Here is a 19,843-nt window from a genome sequence, read left to right as displayed (position 1 = left end):
GTTTGGTTTTGCTGCATGCTAGAGTTTCCAAATTTAAAATTAAAAATAAAATATATGTATTTTCAAATGGGGCAAAGATGCATTTTCCAGCAATTATTTCATGGGGAAAACAATCAATACAAATCATAAGTGCTCCAGCTTTGACACAAAGCACAAAATTGCATAGTTAACTGTAAGCGCTAAACAATCACAGCAACAGATGCTATTTTTTTCACCTAGAATAGGCATGAAAAAATCTTAACATCAACCTGTAAGAAAGAATTATGATGTGGAATACCAGCTAAAGTGACATGCATCAAAATTGCTATGTAGGATCTTAAATTGTGTATATTACATTAGAAAACTGTAAATTTCAGTAGATACTCCCAATGGTTTTTTTCCCCCTCTTTCTCTAAAAAGGAACTTTTCCAAAAGGAAACGCTTGGTGTCTGGCTTGAAAACAAATGCTCATAAAAAATGTGAATGGAAATTCAGGAAATGCTAAAGCATATAGTTCTAAGGCCAGCACTTCTTTACTTCAAACTTTCCCTTGTCAGAAATGGTTAGTTAGTTTTAAAATTAGGAAATGCAGAACATATTTTTCGGCAAAAAAGTATGAATATTGATTGTATGTACATTTGATATAAACTGCGCACATCTGCACTTTTGAAATTGGTGGAAGAATTATCCATCACTTCCAGTAAAAGCATTTATATTGCTCAATCCTTGAAATGTTTATGCAGTATTATCAGATGCCTGCATGCATGCTGAAGAGCTGCAAGAGTAGCTACTCTACTGAGACAAAAAAGATGCAAATACTATGACTCTCAATTATGAGAGTCTATTGCACACACGTGAAGGTAATAGAATATGGCAGTAAAACACTGAAACGGTCATTCAGAGGAAATTATTCAAAGTATTGTAGCACTATGCCTTGCTGTGAAAACATACATATTCCTCTTCTATAATTCAGCAATGGTTAAATTTACCGCTTACGTCTTTCAACAGAACAGCCCCTGTGTCAGCACACCAGATTCAGCCTAAAGCAAACAAACAAGGTCGTTGGCTAAAACAGACAGAAGTCTGACACTTCCAGTTTTACTTCCACATACACCTCTTTGCAGGAGACCCAGAGCTTACACCAGTCAAGCTCTGAATAAGGATCCGTCCCAGAGGGCCCGTCAGGCTGGGCATGCCTTCCCTGCCCCAGCCTGCCCCGATACAGCGGGGATCGGCTCTGCCCCAGCACTGCCCCAGCCAAGACGCAGCTTCAGGCCCCAAGTTGTGTTCAGAGCTGGACTGAGTTACTCAGGAAGAAATGCGATGCGCTGCATTACATTGCTATCACACTGTTAATGATCTCGGTGATTTTATTAAGCTTTCTCTCTTTCAGCACCATGTCAATATTTAGTAATGATGACCGTCTGCTTTTGCAAACAGACTGTTGAAACTGTGCTAGAGCTTGGCTTGCTTTCAGTAGTTCTGCGTAAGAAACAAAACAGGCTTCTCGCAAACAAAATAGGTCCCACAGAAGGATGCTGACATACTACGCCTGCTAATGTATAAAAAGGCAGTATACCAGTACTGGTATCATGTACCAGTCTATAATGGCCAGGGTCAGGGCCTGGTAGCTGCAGCTGTTGTTTCCATACTTTCTTATTTTGTTTGCTGCTGCCAAAGGCCGGATGGTTTCCAGTCCTGATGCAATAAGCTAGAATAAAACTCAATGGGCACCTGTGACAAGGAAAAGAAGGGAGGCAGCAGTGGCTCCTTTATTGGATTTTCCCCTTATATTCTGCCCGTGGAACGTATCCATAGGTGCACCCCAGTGCTGAAAGTAGAAGTGCTGAGAGTAAAACTAATAGAAAGAGGCACTCTCCGGCATGTTCTTCCAGGATTTTCTAGTAGAAATCAGCATGGTAGTTGATGTTGTTCTAATTGCCATTAACTTTCAGTTAATTTCTGTGCCCTTTGGAGGAGAGGTAAAAGCAGTGGGACAGTAAAGAAACAGGTAATGTTGGCGCTGCTTCAGAGGCAGCCGTGCTGCCATGGAGAAGAGCGGGCAGGGAAGCGCTTCAGAGTCACCAGCTTCGGGAAAGGACCCTGCTGGACTCAAGAAAAGAACAACTGCTTCCTGCTAAAGCCTCCAAAAAGTCTGAAGATCCCATTTTCTTCTCTAAGGTCAGAAACTAGTCTTTTGAGAATGGAGGATATGAGACCAAACTGTAGAGAGCCTGGGGGAGAGCTTTCAGTGGACTTCACACTCTCCCTCTCTTCTAGTGGAAGGTGCAATCTGTCTCCAAACTACCTTCTAAAGTTTGTGGTCCGGCTGTCTGGTCTTAGCCTTCAGTGCCTAGCAATTACTACTGTAAAAGTAATAACTCATTTAAATGTCAAAATAACATATGCTTTGTGAATTCGATGACTGAAAAATAAATGGATACGGATGAATGCTACCCACTGGCATTTGATAAAATTAATATAATCGTTGGGGTTTGGAGAAACAAATGACATTAATTTTGTATTTCTTTATATAATATTTAAGCAGAAGTAATAAATATGTCATCCAAGGTACCAGCGTACTATTTCACATACTGCAGGTGTTTCTGTAACAATGCTGTCAGTTCAACTAATTAGATCATAGACAAGGGAAGTGTGCGACCTGTAACGCTCCATTGTTCCTGGAGACAAAAACATAATGAAATATAATGTCTTCCTCCCATTGGAGAGTAATGAAGAACAAAACTAATTTGTTGGACCAAAAATTAATTAGATACATCAGATTCGATTGTACCTATTACTGTGAAAGTTTGCAGCTGTTCCTCATATTATTATGCCAATGATGGAATGTAAGAGTGAACAGGCCAACTGATGAAGAGAAATAATAGCTATACCATTAACCAACATTGCCGTTATCTCCAATTTTATTTCTGGGTTTCCAAGTGAAATTTTTTAGCATATCAATAATGATCGTAAAAATTTTATTCTTGATTCTCTTTGAGTCTTCCATAAAATTTTTCAACATCCTGCTTGAAGTATGAGCACAGGATTCCTGTAAGACGGACACAATTTCTAACTAAAGAAATAATATACTTCCTACTGCTCCATATTCTCCTGGTTTTACTTTCTGGATTGTCAGGGGTCTGTTATATAGAATTTGTCTGGAAAGTCAGTAGTTGATTATCCACCATGAAAATCAGTTATTTTCAGAAAAAAACCTTCTTCTTAGAAGAACATATCCTATGTTTAAGAATAACTCTTTTTATACACTGGACTATGTATTTCACGACAATGAAAGTCGTACTGTTTAGCAACATGGATTAACTCTTCTGCATCACTGACCTGTTCTCTCCATAATTCAGCATTTCTGCAGTCGTTCATTCTGTTTGCAAGCTCTTAAATAGCATAGCTAAGCAACAGGCCATATAGGACTCCATTATAATACAATCTGTAATGTTTTCCCATTCATGATGATGTTTTGAGGTTTATTCATTAGCTCATTTTTAATCCATGTAATTTTTTTTTTAATTTACCTAAAAAAAATCATTTTCTTTTTTTATATTCTTGATTCCCAGTCAAACAGCAAGTGGTACCAACTCAAATTTTCCAGAAATGGTATCACTTAAACACTGTTACCTTTATCAAGCAAATTTATAGTCTGAGAAATAACTGCCAGCAATTCATAAGCAATAGAAAAATGGGACCTAAAGAAAAGGGAGATACAGACCATACAAGTAATAACCACATCCAGCTCTGGGCTCCCAAAAGGGAAAACAGAAATGAGAACAGAATCACAACCCAAACAAAAAAGACTCTCCTTTACTTTTCATGCAAAGGACTCTTTAAATGTGCAAAGATGCCACCAGACAGACTTGCTGAAGCAGACATTCTGGGATCGTTTAAGGAACAAATAAATATCACTGTAACTTTAACGATGCAAAATTAAGTCTCTAAATGCAAAATAACATTTTTCTTTCTTTCACACTTCATTTGCATCCTAACATCTCTGTCCTCCTTCCTGTAACAATACAGATCTCTCCACATTTAACTCTTGATTATACTAGTCATTTTTTGTAAGGGAAAAGTCAGGATGAAGGGCTGTACCCAGATGTGGGGCTGAGCATTCTGGGAATCATCCAGCAAAGCACTTTGGTGCAAGTTTAACTCACAACACGTTAAGTGACACAAGGCTGCTCACGTGCTTAAAATGCAACACACTTAAGTGTTTTGCTGGAACAAGCCCAGTGTGTTTAGTACCTAGCTAGGTGGACTTGCTAGTAAAATAAGAAAAGGAAGTCCTGCTCAAAGCGAATGCAATGACAGACTAGTCTCACAACATCAGTTATTTACATAGAGGTCCAAAATTCAGGTCTATTAGATGACATGTTTCTTGCATTTTCAAAAATCAATTTCTTGCTTTCAGTTCTAGGAAACTTTTTTCCCCTCTTTTCTTTGGAGTTTCTGTGGCTGCCTTTGTCTAAAACCAGTGCTACCTTCACCTCCACTCTTATTCCTTCTCCAGTGACAATATCTTCAAAGCTGATGTACCCCTATTTCTGTTTTGATGCGTAGGGAAACTGAATATCATTAAACTTTTAAGCAATGCTTAGGGGATGGCCTTTTCTAAAGGTCTACACATAACAGAATAGTCCATGTTTGGGACGTTGTGTCGACAACATTTTCTAGAAAGAAAATATTTAGTAACAACAAAAGACCCAAAACCAAACAAAAGCCCATTTAAGTAATAACTAAATTAGATCATACAGATAAAAACAACAAAATTCCTTTATTACATACTCAAAAGAGGTGCTGCTCTGCACAGCTCAATTCAGTTTTGCTAAATATGGTCACTTCTATTCTTACCCTTTCCATATTGTTTCTGCCTTTATATTTTATACTTGAGAAGAATTTCAGAAGAAACAGAATCTGTGTTTCCCTCAGGTCAGGAAATTAATTCAGCATGGAAACCACTACTAAGAAATAGTCATTTCTAAGGCAGGGATGATAATACTACCTTTGCTCTCTGTTTGGGCTAGAGGCCACTTATTCTTTGACAGAGGAAGCTCATCTGCTTGGGATACCTGAGAAACACTGCCTTCAAATGTTCAGAAAAGCAACTGTAAACAGTGCCTTAGGCACCAGCGGTATGACTAAGGCAATATTACTGTCATCTGAACAGGAGGAAAAGGGAGCTCAAGTTGTTAGTTCCATAAATCTGTCAACCTGCAGAAGTGGTAAATTCATTTAAAAAAAAAATTAAATCAGTTTCACTAGATAATCTGCATTTTCTCATATGTCTCGGGCACATATTTCCCTCCAATGGCTGCGAGAACTCTGCACAAAGAGAAGACACAATGTCAGCAGGCAGTGGGATGTTAAAAGCTAACGAACTAGCTCTATTCAAATCTCATCTTTTGCTCCATGGATTTTTATGCTTCCAGAAATGATTTACGAAAACATTTCTGAAAGTTGCAACAGGCAAAACAAAACAATAAAACAGACAATCACTTACCAATTACTATTGGCTGTGGCTCACTTTTTACTCCCACACCTGCACTGGTGCTTGCAGCAACTTCCACGCGGTACTGAATACCTGGATATAGGCCACCTATTACTACAGACCGAATGGCTGCATCTACTGTTTTGTTGATATGAAATCGAGTCTCATTACCTAGGCACCAGATCTGGGACAAAAGTTGATGTGTTAAAAAATACGAAATTCTTCATACTCATAAACAATCATGCATAGATATGACATAACAGGGTATTGCATGACAATCACTTATTTTGATGATCTTACAGGTCTTTTCCAACCTTAGTGATTCTGTGATTCTGTGACTTCTTAACAATGTTACAGTCCAGGATTAGCTGGAATTGGGATGATTTAGCTCAGCAAACTATCCCAGATCAGCATAGGACCAAGTCAGCTGCAAAGACTCCTTGCAAATACCTCTCTGGACTCTGGCTCTCTATGGAGTGCAAATTCTGCGGTTACACTTCTCAGAAGCACAGACAAGAATCATTGAAGTGAAAAAGAGGTGTTAAACATTAACTGAGATCTTGTTCAGTAATATGATTACCTCCAAACCTTTCCTAAAGAAACCCCACATTTTTTTTATTCTTAATTTCCCACTGATTAGCAAAAGGACACCAAATAATACAAGCATAGGTTGAAACGCTTGGTAAAGTACTAAAGAAGAAACAATTTTCAAAATTCTTTTCAACTTCCTTTCACTGCACAACAAGGATATGTGAAATTTCTGAAATGGAATAAGTACAAACACACTTTTTACTGCTGCTTTTGTGATTACTTAAATTGTTCAGGAATCCAGATATCAGGTCCTGACTGAATTACTCTCTAATTAAACACTCTATAATCTCAGTTGACATTTTGTGATGTCTGAAACAGTGTATGATTTCAGAGTGTTATGTCTCTCTCTTGCATTTTTCCATAGGCTTTTCCCAAGAAGTTTCAAAACCAAGACTTCTTGGTTTTGAAGGGATTTGATTTTGAAGGGATTCTTCTTCAGTTAACGTTATCTGCATATACTGCTTCTGCATTATTAAAGAAAGCATTTACTACCACTCAAGAAAATCGATGCATAAAGATATCACATGTACACTACATAATTATAATAGCAGAAGAAAGTACTATTGTTGGAATCACTATCAGCAACCAGCTGATGTGTCTAAGCAACAGCAATGCTCTCTTTAGCCTTAGTTTTGACCCTGGCCAATGTTTTATCACACCTTGTCTTTTTTCTGTGAAACATTGAGGAAGATTTGGAGGGCAAAAGAAACCCTTGTTCTCCTAAGCTCAAGTAGATCTTATTTGCAGGCCAGAATGCTTTAGGGTGAGAAACTATTGCACTCATTCTTTCACTCCTTGTCTGTGCTGGTCTTAGGTTACAGCAGCTATGAGATGCCCCTAATTAAAGGCATTTAATTCATAAATTAATTTACAGGCATTCTGATGGTTGAAGTGGAATCAACAGATCTACTTTCAATTTGTTAGAAAATGTACTGTGAAACCTCAGCAGTCATTTTATACTCAAGGAAGTATTAGACTCTTCACACTACATTCACTGTAGCCAGCTCACTAATCAGGCAGCCACCTAATCTAGCACAGAAGCGGTGTAATAGGTAGTGACTCCAGCTGTTTTTATAAACAGCCTAGAGGTCTGAGCACTCACCTGGAACATGGCTTTTATTAACCATCAGCCCACTTTGTTTCATATCTACATATTTTGTGGTTTAGGAGTGTGCTTTGCTTATTTGCCTATAAGCCCTTGATGGTTAATATTGACTTATACTTGAGTCAGTATCAAGATTAATTAAGCCAAAAGATAATTATTAATTTATATGAAAATGAGATCAATAAAATACTGGGATTAATAAATCTTGATATTGACCAAAAAGCAAACCAAAAGAAGTGCTATGCTAAACAATAAATATTGTGAGCATTTACTGCATCCCTCTGACCAAGCGATAAGCTGGAAGAGGTTGAACCATTAGTTGATTTAAAAGTCAAGCACTTTCTCCCTTCTTGATGGTGTATTCCCCCAACGTACAGCAGGGGAAAAAAATTACATCTTTTTGTGTGAAATAAGCTGCACCCACCACTTCCACCCTTTGTGGGACTGTCAAGAAAGCTGCCATGCTGTATTTCAATTAAAAATTTCACACGAAGTATACACGTCAGCCACAGCAAAGTTATTTAACAAACAGTGTGTTCCATGGTCACAAGCCTGTGACACTGCTGAACCTTGTCCAATCATTTTCTCTATAGTCCTCTACCCCAATAACACACTGCACTTTTTCTATGTTGTGAAAATACACTTGTGCAAAAGAAAGCTTTGTGGGCAATTACAGACTACGACAAAATTTAAGATGATATATAAGGAGTGGATACTTTGAGCCATCATAGCAACAAAGAAGGAGAAAATACAACCAATGCAGGCAACTCACATATAATAAACTCTGGATACAGTAGTGGTGTTCAACCTGTTCCTCAGAGCAAACAACGTAGCACTTTAAGTTGTGAATCTTGACAGAGCTAGTACTCGGAAGAAGTCTTGTATTCTCCCAGAGCCACAGTCCTTGACTTTGACCTTGAAGTGTTAGGATTAGCATTTTTGCAGGGGAAAAAAGAGGTATCTTTCCTGCCAGCTTTTCTGCCAGATTGAAGGCACTCCAAGAAAGGGGCTTCACTGCCTGTCTTGAGAGTGCAGAAGACCTTAACAAAAAAACCCCCTTCTTCTCGTTCCACAGCAGGGAACAGCAAGAAAGAGAAGCACTGTAAACTAGCTGGCAATTACAGCTCTCTTCCAGATCTAGCTCATGGTATTTTTGCTTTTAATATAAAAGTAGTACTGCTTAAAATAAAAAAAAATTAAAAGAAAATAAATCCATAAGCAGTCAGCTCTCTTTCTCCATATAATTATATGCCAGCTGTAAAAGCTGTCAGAATGTAAATCCATAAATAGTGCTATTGTTCTGTAATTCAAGCAGGCTGTTCCCTTAAACACACAACCCACCCATTAGACATCGTTTCTACCTTATACTCCTGGATTACTCCATTTTGGTGATCTGGAGGGGGAGGATCCCAGGAGATGCTGATGCTTGTGCTGTTGTGGTTTCCAACTGTCAGGACAGTAACAGACTGAGGAGGGGCACTTGGAGCTACACCAAGGAGAGGGAACAAACAGAAGCAAGACATTAATACATTTGCTAGAGCATGAATTTTGCTGAAACAGTGTAAAAGCAAGCAGACAGTATACAAAGTTCACACTGCCTGCAGGTCCCGGTATGCACATTTTGTTAGGCACTGACAATTTTGAAAAATGCCTTTCTGAAGAGAAGCATAGCACTGAATGATAATGTGGAATTTGCGGCAATGGAGAATCAATACAAATCACTCCTCATCTATTTATATTTAGCATTTCTTAAGTTTGCATTGGATTTATTCTCACGCTTGCATTTGTTTTCCGTAATATACATGGATAGCTATGGATATATCAGCTAAGCCATAATGTGAGACTGCTTTAGCTGGCCTGACAAGTGTTTTGATTCTTTTTTCCCCACATGGTTTAATAATACTGTGAGCAGCAGGAGCGTAAGGATCTTTTTTTGTTTACTATTTATCCTCCAGGAAGACATTAACTTAACAGTTTTGAACATAAAACCTTGCAACTCCTAGGTGGAAAAGGGTTAAAGCGTTCAGGGCTTTACATCAAATGCCAGTGAATAGGGGAGGTGCTAAGTTAGGTCAGGTATATACTTATGTTCTCTTTTCCCTGGGCGAACTGCTTTCCCTTCAGTGTCCTGTTCAGTTCAACCATTCACAGCTCTTTGGCTGGTCACTGCATATCAAGGCCATATCTACAGGGCAACTGCTTGCCAGCCCTGCTACCTTGGCTAGAAGTCTGGGGAAAAAAAAAAAAATCATAGCTGTTAGTGATCAGAGCTATGCTGGCAAAGTCCCTCTTGCAGCAACACCAGCAGCAGGGTGCTTTTGTTGGCTCAGGACCTGTTGTTTGGGAAGTGGCACAGCAGGTCCGCTACGGAAAAGTCCCCTCTGTGAGCATCTACTGCATCTCCACGCGGGGGCTCTCCCACCATAGCTATAGCTGCCGCGGCAGAGGCCTGTGGCACTTGTCCCTCCCTCCTCAGACGCTTAAAACTTCCTGCGGACCACCCTCTCCCCTCCCTTACTTCTAGAAAAGTGTTGAAACTCCTCCGCAGTGGCAAGCTAAGTCACCAGAGTGGAGTGTATTATATTAAGGTATAGTCCCTGGGGAAAAAAAAATATTGATTACTGCACTAAACTGGTCCTAGCATCCATCTAGTCCATTTATCCCAGTCCATCTATCCAGACTTCAACAAAACTAATAGAAAGAGGCTGGGATAGTGTAAACTAATAAAGCAAGCATACCTCTCCAGGGCAATTTTCCAATTCACAGAAGCCTGTTGCTTACACACTTTCTGTTCTAGGGCGATGTCTTTGTGTTTAATAACTCCTTATGGCATTTTTCTTCCACATATTTTTCATCGCCTTTAGTATGATCTCAAAACATTTAATATGAATATGGAAGTTTATTTTGAAGACTTATAGTAGACCTTGTACCAGAACCTAAAATATTTATCACTCCCCCCTGCCCCAATTTCAAATCTAGATAGCCCTCTGGTTTTGGGCATCTCATGTCGTGTGTCACGGCTCCCTGACTCCAGTCCCCTGGTCTATAGTATTCCTATCCAAAGAGGACTCCTTCACTGCTAAGCTCTATAGCAACAGGACTCTAGTCTTTATCTTTAACAGATATTCCTGACTGCAAGAACATCCTTGGACCATGCTTCTCAGGAAAGTAAAGAGCCACTGGCATCTTTGTATTAAAGTCTGGCAGGTTTAACAGAACCAAACACAGCCACAGATATCAGGAGTATTCAAGTTTCCTGAGTAACTTAAGATTTCCTTATTGTTCCCCGTGGCCTCTTTGAGACTGGCTGCATTCCCACTTCAGATGTTCCTCAGCACTTGACCTGGCACAGGCACAAGGAGCTGAGCTCAAATCCTTACCCCCATAACCCTGAAGAGTTGGAGTAGCTTGTTGCAGGAATCACACAACTTAAAACTAGGGTATCAGAGGTGGGGACAAGGGACTATACAAGTTTATATCAGAAAAAAATATTTTAGAGGAAAAATGACACATGCATTACTGTCCCAGGAGGCTGCATGTTTTGACAACTACACTTTCAGGTGCGGGTTCAGCTGCAAAGCAAATAGTGCTTGGTAGAATCCTTGTGACCTGGAATGACACAGAGAAACAGTGTACTGGAGGGGAGAAATGGAGCTGTATTGTGGACAATTTGACTCTTAGCCAACTCAAGTGAAGCACAGAAAGGTGGCCTTGGGCTACTCCTTGAAATCGTGCAAAGCATAAGATTGGTGAAGTTAATAGTTGCGTTGTGTATTTTATGGCAAGAGAAATAATTTGCCACACAGTAAAAAAATTAGCATTTTAAAAGTCTTCAAGTTATTCAATAACAACAAAACCATGAATAAATGTATGTGTGTGATATTAATTAGAACAATATTTTACATGAAAATAATAATCATAAAAATGGCAAAGCTTAACATTTTTTGTTTTAAATACAATGGAACAACTTGCTGAAATCTATTTGCTTTCATCCTCAAACACAAAGGGCATTCAGAAATACAATTTCTTATATACACATACCTGGAAACGCAGACACAGAGAGAGAGGAGAGTAAATGCTAAAGAAATGTAAAATGAATACCGTACTCTAACAATTAAAGAAAAACATACTGTGTTCATTTGTCTTTGCATTTAAACTGCATGAATATTCTAGTTAGTATTCTACCAGTGGGTGTCTTGGTTTTTGGAGGATATATGGTTAGTTTGAAGCAAAAGTAAAATTTCAGCTGATGAATGCAGCTGAAAGTGCCATTTTAAGAACTGCACTAAGGCAAGAAGGAATTGACAGACAGCAGCTGATAAAAATTAAGGAGACTTCCATTACCAACAATCGTATTTTTACAGCGACAAACAACATGCAGAACAAATACTACTCCACAAAGTTATTCCAAAAGAGATTTAAAACAGTAGATGTAATTGAAAAAAAAAATCATCTATCTTTAGAGCAAGTGTGAAAGAAATAGTGAAAATTATAAAAGAAAATATTTTATTTAGCTCCTTTTTGTATGTGTATACACATATATGTATATAACAGTTCTGCTTCCTCTCTCTGATAATATCACTGTGTAAGCTGGCACCATGATATAAATTAAGCCACCCGTCTGACACTGCTGCAGTTATTAAATAGACCACATTGAAAAATAACATTTTTAAAACCGTTTTCTCATTTCCCTTGCTGCTGGCTTGTGGAGAACACCTTGCCTGCTTCTTGACAGGTCAATTATTCCAGTGCTCAGCTTCTTCTTACAGATACGAAAGAACCCAAATCGCTGCTCATCTTTTCCAGACGCAGCCAAACAGAATTCCATTTGTTACCTTCACAAGGCCAAAGAGGCAGGAGATGGATGGATACTGAACTGTGACAAATGTCTGATCTAGAGGAAAAGTCTAACTGCAGCAAAATTGATTTTTGGAAGTAGGCCTCAGAAGTAACATTTGCATGCAAAATTCAATCCAGCAGAAAGCTGCCACTACCTTTTGGTTGTACTTTGCCTTTACCAGGGCTATTTGTTTTGATGTCACAAAAAAACTTCCAACACACATATCACTCTTCCAAATTATTTTCTAAAAATAGTATAGCTGACATTTTTTAAAAGTCAAGTCTAAAAAAGCTCATTTTTCAAAATGGAATCACAGGCGACACAGCAAGTGGGATACCTTTAAATAGACTGCCATCTTTCTTCATTGGATGAGAAGCAAACCACTGTCATTAAACATTTAGTTGAGGTTATTTTTGAAATATATGAACACCAACATAATTACAAAGATAATGTGAGGAATTAAAGAAAATATCTGTAAAACTGCATCTACTGAAGGTCTTAATTTTCTCATGGAAGTACTTAACTTTATCACCCAAGCAAGAGGAAGAATTATTTACAGCGGCTGACATTTGTCTGGCGATAATACTACGTGTTATAGGCTGATGTTTTTTTGAGAGAGATACTTGTAAACAGCCTCCTTGAAGGTTATATTAATCTACAAAGCAGATCCTAGGTTATGAGTTATACATAACTGTAGGCAAGAAAAGTTTTTAAAATCTTCACTATGCGGAAAGTTATTCCACATGAACAAAGTGGCCTTTAAAGTAGAAAATTACCTGACAGGCTTTGCTGGGAGCTGAGGTTTATAAAAGAAAATGTCATTCCTCAAGTATTTTATAGAAATAGGAGGTACAAAATCTTCTCTTTTTTTCAGTAGTTCTTAATTCACTTTTAGCAAGACACAGTTATATGAACTAAATAAACAACAAAAATCGATTGAAATTGGACAAGAAGAAAATCTGCTAGTGAGGGGACAAAATCCTACATTTTAACTCTAGAAAAGCAATTTCACCTGTAGAAAGCTTTTTTCAATTTTCTTTTTTTTTTTAAAGCTTTGTTCAGACTGCTGCAAAGATATTCCTTACTGACTGATTTAGGCTTTATAGTCTGAACAACGAAATGGAAACCATAAAGTCCCAAATTCTAAATCAGACTTGAACAATGCCGTCCTACATGCTCTTCTACATGTTGCAGGACACTGAATTTCCTCATCTATAAAGTACAAATGGCAACCAAGTTATCTTCAGGATTTCTTACTTTTTGGGCAATAATCATAACAAATCAAAGAGAAAAGTGAGTAATAAGCGAGTCTGTTCTAGAATTAAAAAGTACTTGGCAATCAGCACTTAACTAAACCTCAGGAGACTACTGTAAATGATTAAGATGCATCTTCAACAGGAAGGAAAGAGTGCATTCAAAACCCACCAAAACCACATGAACATTTTGAAACTTCCCCAGTATTTCTTTCCCTTGCTTTGAAAGAAATCAATTAAACAGAGAGAAGATGAACTCTCATTGTTATGATCATCCTTCTACTTTTACAGGAGAAATTCTCCAGGCAAAGGTTGCATTAGATAGTTAGAAAGGTAGGTTTCTTGTAAATTTCTAAGAGAAAAAGATAAAAATTGCTTATATCTCACCTCACTCCCTTTACTTTTCAACAAAAAAGCAGTCCTGGAGTGCATATGTTTTAGCAAAACTATATCATAGAATCATAGAACCATAGAATCGTTTAGGTTGGAAAAGACCTTTAAGATCATCAAGTCCAACCGTAAACCTAACACTGCTAAGTCCAACACTAAACCATGTCCCTAAGTGCCTCATACACATGTTTTTAAATACCTGCAGTGATGGTGACACAACCACCTCCCTGAGCAGCCTGTTCCAATGCTTGACAACCTTTCAGTGAAGAAATTTTTCCTAATATCCAGCCTAAACCTCCCCTGATGCTTGTCCTGTCGCTAGTCACTTGGGAGAGAGACCAACACCCACCTCTCTGCAACCCCCTTTCAGGTAGTTGAGAGGTCTCCCCTGATCCTCCTTTTCTCCAGACTTAACAACCCCAGTTCCCTCAGCCACCACTCATAAGGCTTGTGTTCGAGACCCCTCAGCAGCTTTGTTGCCCTTCTCTGGACATGCTCCAGCACCTCAGTGTGTTTCTTGTACTGAGGCACCCAAAACCAAATGTAGTATTCGAGCTGTGGCCTCACCAGCACCAAGTACAGGGGTACAATCACCTCCCTGCTCCTGCTGGCCACACTGTTTCTGATACAGGCCAGGATGCCATTGGCCTTCTTGGCCACCTGGGCACACTGCTGGCTCATATTCAGCCAGCTGTCAATCAACACCCCCAGGTTCTTTTCCACTGGGCAGCTTTCCAGCCACTTGTCCCCAGGCCTGTAGCATTGCCTGGGGTTGTTGTGACCCAAGTGCAGGACTCAGCACTTGGCCTTGTTGAACCTCATACAGTTGGCCTTAGCCCATCGATCCAGCCTGGCCAGATCCCTCTGCAGAGCCTTCCTACCCTCAAGCAGATCGACGCACCCGCCCAACTTGGTGTTGCCTGCAAACTTACTGAGGGTGCATTCGATCCCCTCGATCCCCTCGTCCAGATCATTGATAAAGGTATTAAACAAGACCAACCCCAATACTGAGCCCTGGAGAACACCACTTGAGACTGGCCGCCAACCGGAGTTAACTCCATTCACCACAACCCTCTGGGCCTGGCCATCCAGCCAGTTTTTTTACCCAGCAAGGAGTACACCATGCTACATGCTATAGATCTATATGCTTGTGCATTTCAGTAGTGTAAACTGTTTACTATGTCTGCATTCTGCATGTTTCACAGAGGTTTGAAAAGTACTTAAGGAAATCCTCCGAAGGACTAAAAAGGGCAGTTTCATGAACAGTGTGCCAACAGAAACAATAAAGTGGTTTGCCCTTGAGACTGGGGTTCCTTCAGACTGGTTAAATATCTGTCCTTCACTAGTCCCTATTTCCAAACCAAACTGTTCATCTACATTCATACCCATTCAGAAAGATATGCTTAATAACAAACACTCATCTGTAAAAGGTTTCATTTATTAGTTTTATTTTCAAAGTGCAGACCACAGTCTTTTATTGCAGCAACACTGGTTATAAAAGAACGGCTGCAGTCCACACTCTTTGGAAGACCCAAAGCCATCTGTACATTAGAAAGACTTATCAGCCAGGAGAATATAGGGCTGGCCCAGTGCTTTCTCATGGAATACTTACAGCACAAAACTGAATACTATATCGAATTCTAATGCCAACCCTATATCTAACAAACAGAAATCATGTGGAAGAAACAGAGATGAACATATGCATACACACAATAACCAAAATGATCACACTTGACTTCACTTCCAGTGCTAGGTGTGGAAGCCCGTTGCTTTTCTGACCATTTTACTAACCTTCCTCCGTGGTACGAGCAGACTTTGACTCACTGTCCATTCCTTGGAATTCATTGAAATAAGGGCGAACTTTAATTTCATAAGTGACCCCCTTTTTCAAGCTGACGAGGACAGCACTACGCTCAGTTGGAACTTTGACCTCCAAATTCTGCCATATAGCTGGAGAAGGTAGGCCGGACGTTTGACGATACATTACTCGGTAGCCCTGAATAAACTGGGATTGGCGGTCAACCTAGAAATGGCATTAAATAATACGTCAATAAACATATTAAAGTAATGAAACAGTAGAAAGAGAAAACAAAACATTTGCCTAGAATACTTTTGTCCTCATGAAAAAGAGAAAATTAACAGTTGTTTAAGATGCTGAATTTAAAAATCAAATCGCCTTCTTGTAAGTCACTATTGATTAATTGTCTATAAAGAACATTTTTCTTACATTATTTGTTATAGTACATTTCTTTATATTTTACTTTCTCTAGCTCTATGTATCATGACAAATACCACCTTAAATCATAAAACAAGGCCCCCCCTGCAACAAATCATGAAAATTGAATTTTGGCATAATGCTTACTGCATGTAAACTTATTAAGCACATCTTGGCTACTGATGTGCTGAAATATGAGAAGAAAAGAAAAACAAATTCTTTTCAGAAAAGGGCAAGTCTTTGAAGATACCCTACATGCTTTCAGTTAGTCCATTACTTGGCTCACAGCTCATCTTTTCATGAGATGCTCAAGAAACTAAAATAAACATAAGACAGATGCAAAGAAAACAACTTCCAAGGACATATGCTGTTTCTTGCGTTCACAGTATAAGCAGTCTCTTTGCATCCTGGGGTTGTGATGCTTTCAGGCCATCAGATGGAGATGGAATGTTGGTTTTGGTTTGTATTTTATAGATTGCTAGGCAAGCACAATTCAAGATTGGACCATACATAGAAGTTTAACAATTCTAACCTATCATAGCTATAAATAGGATTTTTATTTGAAGGAAAAACTTAAAATGCGTTTTATCTTGGAGAGGTTGCATGCATTTTTTCTCTTGGGAAAAAAAAAAGGCACAAAACAATGATTCGAGCTATTATGAAGTTTGTATGAATTTTGCCTGAAAAAACAGTCGAAACAATTTGATTAATAAAACCAAACCAAATCCAGCTGCTTCTGTAGCCATCAAATAAAGAGCCAAAGAAAGCGCAGCACAGATAACAAGATTATACAACTAGCTGTTTGGTAAATCTCTGGGTTATAACTAAGATTCAACAAGTAGGATTTCTTTTCTGTTCTTGACAATTTGCTAGCTCAAAGATATTTCAGAATTAGAGATACATTTGTTTGACTTCTCTTAAGAATAAACGAATTTAAGGCTGGAAACACAAACCAGGGTCTATTATGCTTCTCCTATAATCTTGTTACAGTTTATTGAGGCATTCAGAGGGGACACAGATTCTTAGACTTTAAAAAGCAGGGCAAGCAAGAAGAAAGCTTTATTTATGAGAGCAAAGCAGAAATGTCTTTCATCAAAACTGTCACTGTTAAAAACCTTGCAACATATGTTACAACAACATTAAGCTTGCATTTTATAAACTTCTCTACATTCACTTTAAGTGAATTTATGCACTGAAAGAGGGATATAACTCACAATAATAGCTTGTTAATATCGAAAGAATCAAGCTGTGTTTTTAAGAAGAACATTAAGCAGCTGTTTCCAGATGAAGGGAGTCTGTAAATCAGAGCAAATTGTTTTTATCCATGTTTGACTTTCATTAACTAAATGTTTTACGGACATAAAGACTTTATGAACCTCATGTTTACTACAAAATTCAGCAAGAATAATGCTTTCATGCACTTTGTAATACAGATTCTCAACCTAAATTACAATATAAGGCTATGATGTTTAATAATCAAACACTGAGTTTGATTCCTGCCTAACTTCTGAGTTAGAAGCTACACTGAAAGATGGCATAACTTTGTTAGAACTTTCCATTTTGTCTTTGCTGTACTTTTAAGTTCTACTGACTGCTGCCTAGTGGAGAATATCTGAACATTCAGAACTCACTAGGCTGAACAGTATCGGTGTGTTGTTACAAAACAGTATGGACACTGCTTTGTACAGCATGGTACAAACACAAATGCACCCACCAATTCACTGAGAAGAACTGCACCCCTATAATACACTAATTTTGAGTCCATCACACTTTCATATGTGCTTACATATAGGTAATACACAAATTATTCATACACCTCTTTTCCTCCTAGACCTCTAAGTTCCTAACCTAAAAGACATAACAACACAACGAATATGAAAACAGAACACAGTAGTACAAGGTTGTCATGTGTATGGGTGCTATAAACTAGCTTGATTCAGGGCGACACAAGTTTCACAGAGCTTTCAATTAGAAGTTTGATTACAACAGGGCTGAGTGATCTGCCCAAATGTCAGATTATTGATAGTGATTCCATTGTTCAGGGTAATTTTTAATGTTGTCTGTAAACATCCAGTTGCATTCAGTATCAAGGAGAGGATACAAAGCTATCTCTGACACCCACTTAAAGCTAGTCTGAATTAACAGGGCCTTTCATATGCTCAAAATGTTGGGAAACTACTCAGAAGGCACTTCACTTATTGAGAAAAGTGGATATTTTTTTTTTGTTTGGAGGTTTCTGATTAATAAAAAATTACTTTTCAATAATTAAATGGATTAACCAGAGATATTTGTGAGGTATAGGACATGTATATGTATGTATACACATATACATACATATGTGTATATGTCTATATATACACACACACAGTTTTATATATAATACAAAGCCTGTGGCATCATCATTTCCTATATTTGTTATGTTGTAATTATGTGTCATGCCAACAGCAGGCCACTAAAAATATGCTTAGCTTTGAAAAACTGCATTCAGCTGTGCTACGCATCAAAGAACTCTATAGGTTTGGTACATGTTCACATATAGGCAGAGTTGCAGAAGTTGCACCGTGATTTGATGAAAGAATGTAATCATTTCTAGGTATTCTCCTTTCTCCTTTTTTGTAAATGGTTGCCACTTCCTCGTACAAGGTACTTAGCATTATTACAGAGATTGCAGGAACTCTCTGCGTTGAACGCTGGGATCAGAGAATATTTCTAGTCTTCCTGCGACACTCTTAACTACTCTTGAATTTGTACAAGCAGCAGTGACAGTCACTCAAAAGAGCTGCAACAGTTGCTGATCTAAAGATACACTTTCTCCCTCAAAAGACAGATGGCAGAAAATGCAGATGCTCCTTTAAAAGACAGAAAAGAGCAATTACTGGGTAGGTTCTGCTCAGCACTGACCTAATGCTTTAAGGCGACCTACAAGCGTAATTGGTCCTGCATGCTCCTTCTCACCCTCTTTTACAATGAATACATAGTGCTGGAGGTATTTACAAAACTGACGACAGCTCTCCATTTCTGCAGAACAGGAAACTCATTTTCCCTGCATGTTCAAATCTGCACATACCGCAGCTGAACACGAGACAGGTTCAATGGCTATGAGATCATTCAGTTAGGCTATTAGGGTGTTAAAAAGATGGCAAGAAACTCATAACGCAGCTTATGCTGCAAATATAAGCTCCTTTCAGGCAAACCTGCTAATCTGTACCCTAAAGATATTTTGCAATATGCTCTGGAGTATGTAAATTTCTATCCCAAAATACCCTAAGAAATACTCTGCTCCCACATCAATACCCACAGCCACTCTCCATCTGGGCAGACTACCTTGTGCACTGTGATGAACTCACTAGTACAGACCCACAGTAATCTCTGGAAATCCAAACAGCACGAGAATTTATCTGTCCTACAGGAACAAGACAAAAGGTGACGATACTCTGGAAGACTGTCTAAAGGAGTTGACTTTTGAAGATTCCAGTGAAGTACATTCATTTAAAATCAATGTCAAATTAAAAGTCAGAGGTAAATAAATTTTCCTTCTGCCTGGTAGCCTCTTAGAAGGCAGTCAGGATTTCAAAGCAACAATTCTTTTGCCATAGTGAAGAACTGATTTTTATTCCTGCTTGTGCCACAGGGCTCACTTATAATGCTAGGAAACTTTTCACATTTGGCCACTAATGAAACTCTCAGTTTAATGCCCAGTGAGGCTAGAAGTGCTGACCTTAGTTGAGGTCAGCTAAAAAAGTGCTTGGAGAACACCATATGCTGTTGCAATGCAAAACGATTTGATAAAAGTAAAAACAAATCAGGCCCAAGGTTTAAAATTAGCCATTTGATAACAAAGAGCATATCTGATTCTGTCAGTCTCATCAGCAATAAATATCTCTGCACCTCACCTCTCTAATCTAATGTCAGGATAATGACACATTTTATCACTGTGATGTTAAATTCACTATTATTTGTGAAGCACCCA

General features: G+C 38.5%; 1 protein-coding gene across 1 annotated transcript in view; it reads right to left on the bottom strand.

Moving 5' to 3' along the window:
• The window catches only part of ROBO2 (roundabout guidance receptor 2), a 468,174-nt gene that overhangs the window by 57,012 nt on the left and 391,319 nt on the right, over positions 1 to 19,843 (bottom strand). The window contains exons 16-18 of the mRNA XM_059820733.1: positions 15,450 to 15,681; positions 8,537 to 8,661; positions 5,492 to 5,663 (exon numbers count right to left, since the gene is read on the bottom strand). Of these exons, the coding sequence (XP_059676716.1) occupies positions 5,492 to 5,663; positions 8,537 to 8,661; positions 15,450 to 15,681 (529 nt within the window). The remainder of the gene's footprint in view (positions 1 to 5,491; positions 5,664 to 8,536; positions 8,662 to 15,449; positions 15,682 to 19,843) is intronic.

Source organism: Gavia stellata, chromosome 1 (assembly GCF_030936135.1).
Source record: "Gavia stellata isolate bGavSte3 chromosome 1, bGavSte3.hap2, whole genome shotgun sequence".
Taxonomy (NCBI): Eukaryota; Metazoa; Chordata; class Aves; order Gaviiformes; family Gaviidae; genus Gavia; species Gavia stellata.
This window is presented reverse-complemented; position numbering and strand designations above follow the sequence as displayed.